This window comes from Manacus vitellinus, unplaced genomic scaffold (genome assembly GCF_001715985.3).
Source record: "Manacus vitellinus isolate BGI_N305 unplaced genomic scaffold, ASM171598v3 scaffold_215_pilon, whole genome shotgun sequence".
In the NCBI taxonomy this organism is placed as follows: domain Eukaryota; kingdom Metazoa; phylum Chordata; class Aves; order Passeriformes; family Pipridae; genus Manacus; species Manacus vitellinus.
Window position 1 is genome coordinate 28,675 of NW_021939513.1, and position 3,434 is coordinate 32,108.

The 3,434-nt window shown below is 58.1% G+C and overlaps 1 protein-coding gene across 1 annotated transcript; it reads left to right on the forward strand.

The window, feature by feature from the left end:
* Window positions 1-753: 753 nt before the first annotated feature.
* On the forward strand, window positions 754-3,428 carry PPP1R37 (protein phosphatase 1 regulatory subunit 37; the record flags this gene model as incomplete). Its single annotated transcript, XM_029959626.1, has 2 exons — window positions 754-1,370; window positions 3,416-3,428. Coding segments are annotated over exons 1-2 (562 nt in total), but the record flags the coding sequence as incomplete, so codon positions are not given.
* Window positions 3,429-3,434: the final 6 nt, after the last annotated feature.

Sequence of the window (3,434 nt, forward strand, 5' to 3'; positions counted from 1 at the left end):
AGGGGGAGGATCCATCTCTGACCCTCAGTCCAGGCAGGAATGGGATTGGGAATGTCCTGGGAATGGTGGAGGATCCATTTCTGACCCTCAATCCAGCCAGGAATGATCTGGGAAGGGGTTTGGAGCAGAGGATCCACCTCCAGCCCCTCAATCCAGGCAGGAATGGGTTGGGAATGTCCTGGGAATGGTGGAGGATCCACCTCCTGACCCTCAATCCAGGCAGGAATGATCTGGGAAGGGGTTTGGAGCAGAGGATCCACCTCCAGCCCCTCAATCCAGGCAGGAATGGGTTGGGAAGGGGTTTGGAGCTGTGGATCCATCTCTGACCCTCAATCCTGTGGGGAATGATCTGGGAAGGGGTTTGGAGCAGAGGATCCATCTCCAGCCCCTCAATCCTGTGGGGAATGATCTGGGAAGGGGAATGGAGGGGGGAGGATCCATCTCTGACCCTCAGTCCAGGCAGGAATGGGCTGGGAATGTCCTGGGAATGGTGGAGGATCCATCTCTGACCCTCAATCCTGTGGGGAATGATCTGGGAAGGGGTTTGGAGCAGAGGATCCATTTCCAACCCCTCAATCCAGGCAGGAATGGGCTGGGAATGTCCTGGGAATGGTGGAGGATCCATCAATCCAGGCAGGAATGGGCTGGGAAGGGGAATGGAGGGGGGAGGATCCATCTCTGACCCTCAGTCCAGGCAGGAATGGGCTGGGAATGTCCAAGGAATGGTGGAGGATCCATTTCTGACCCTCAATCCTGTGGGGAATGATCTGGGAAGGGGTTTGGAGCAGAGGATCCATCTCTGACCCTCAATCCGGGCAGGAATGTTCTGGGAAGGGGTTTGGAGCAGAGGATCCACCTCCAGCCCCTCAATCCAGGCAGGAATGATCTGGGAAGGGGAATGGAGCAGAGGATCCACCTCCAGCCCCTCAATCCAGGCAGGAATGTTCTGGGAATGGTTTTGGAGCAGAGGATCCACCTCCAGCCCCTCCCCATCCAGCCCCCGGCCGATCCCAACTTCCCGCCATTCCCACTCCTCCTCCGGCTCCTTCCCGGGGTTTTTTCCCTTCTCCAATGACTCCCACCCACCACTAATTAACTCTCCATCCCCAGCACTAATTAATTTTCCCTCCCAAGAGCACAAAGGGGGAAAGAACCCGGGCTGGATTTTTGGGGAATGCTGCCGGATCCACCCGGATTCCCGACGGATTCCCGGCGGATTCCCGGCGGAATTCCCTGATTCCCGGGCTCTTTTCCCAGGCCTGGCCTACATCTGTGAGGGGCTGAAGGAGCAGAGGAAGGGGCTGCTCACCCTGGTGCTGTGGAACAACCAGCTCACCCACACCGGCATGGCCTACCTGGGCATGACCCTGGTGAGCATTCCCGGGATTTCCCGCCCGGAGAGACGCCCCTTCCCGGCATTCCCGGGGGGACCCATCCCTCCTCCACTTCTGGGGCAATCCCAGGGGTTCATCCCGCTGGTTTTCCCTCTGGATCCCCTTCCAGGGATTGATCCCAGTGTTTTTCCCTCTGGATCACCTTCCCTGACTCCAGGAGTCAATCCCACTGTTTTTCCCTCTGGATCCCCTTCCAGGGGTCAATGCAGGGGTTGATCCCACTGTTTTTCCCTTTGGATCCCCTTCCCTGAGTCAATCCTGGGGTTGATCCCACTGGTTTTCCCTCTGGATCCCCTTCCATAGCCCCTGGAGTCAATCCCACTGTTTTACTCTCTGGATCCCCTTCCCTGGGTCGATCCCAAGACTGATCCCACTGTTTTTCCCTCTGGATCCCCTTCCCTGGGTCAGTCCTGGAGTTCATCCCACTGTTTTTCCCTCTGGATCCCCTTCCATGGGTCAATCCTGGGGTTGATCCCACTGGTTTTCCCTTTGGATCTCCTTCCATGGGTCAATCCTGGAGTTAATCCCACTGTTTTTCCCTTTGGATCTCCTTCCATGGGTCAGTCCTGGAGTCAATCCCACTGGTTTTCCCTCTGGATTCCTTTCCATGGGTTGATCCTGCTGTTTCTCCCCCTGGATCCCCTTCCCTGCTCCAATCCCAAGACTGATCCCGCTGTTTTCCCCCTGGCTCCCCTTCCCTGCTCCAATCCCGAGGCTGATCCCGCTGTTTTCCCCCTGGATCCCCTTCCATGGGTCAATCCAGGGGTTGATCCCACTGGTTTTCCCTTTGGATCCCTTTCCATGGGTTGATCCCACTGTTTCTCCCCCTGGATCCCCTTCCCTACTCCAATCCCGGGGTTGATCCCGCTGTTTTTCCCTCTGGATCCCCTTCCCTGCTCCAATCCCGGGGTTGATCCTGCTGGTTTTCCCTCTGGATCACTTTCCCTGACTCCAGGAGTCAATCCCACTGTTTTTCCCTCTGGATCCCCTTCTATGGGTCAATCCTGGAGTCAATCCCACTGGTTTTCCCTCTGGATCCCCTTCCATGGGTTGATTCCACTGTTTTTCCCTCTGGATCCCCTTCCATGGGTCAATCCTGGAGTCAATCCCACTGGTTTTCCCTCTGGATCCCCTTCCATGGGTCAATCCAGGGGTTGATCCCGCTGGTTTTCCCCCTGGATCCCCTTCCCTACTCCAGTCCCGGGGTTCATCCCGCTGTTTCTCCCCCTGGATCCCCTTCCCTGCTCCAATCCCGGGGCTGATCCCACTGTTTTTCCCCCTGGATCCTTTTCCCTGGGTTGATCCCAAGGCTGATCCTGCTGGTTTTCCCTCTGGATCCCCTTCCATAGCTCCTGGAGTCAATCCCACTGTTTTTCCCTCTGGATCCCCTTCCATGGGTCAATCCCGGTGCTGATCCCGCTGTTTCTCCCCCTGGATCCCCTTCCCTGCTCCAATCCCGGAGTTCATCCCACTGTTTCTCCCCCTGGATCCCCTTCCCTGGGTCGATCCCGAGGCTGATCCCGCTGTTTTCCCCCCTGGATCCCCTTCCCTGCTCCAATCCCGGGACTGATCCCGCTGCTTCTCCCCCTGGATCCCCTTCCATGGGTTCATCCCACTGTTTTCCCCCCTGGATCCCCTTCCCTGCTCCAATCCCGGGGTTCATCCCGCTGATTCTCCCCCTGGATCCCCTTCCCTGGGTCAATCCCGGTGCTGATCCCTCTGTTTCTCCCCCTGGATCCCCTTCCCTGGGTCNTTCTCCCCCTGGATCCCCTTCCCTGGGTCAATCCCGGTGCTGATCCCTCTGTTTCTCCCCCTGGATCCCCTTCCCTGGGTCGATCCCAAGACTGATCCCACTGTTTCTCCCCCTGGATCCCCTTCCATGGGTCGATCCCGAGGCTGATCCCACTGTTTCTCCCCCTGGATCCCCTTCCATGGGTTGATCCCGCTGTTTCTCCCCTGGATCCCCTTCCCTGCTCCAATCCCGGTGCTGATCCCGCTGTTTCTCCCCCCGGCCCCCCCAGCCCCACACGCAGAGCCTGG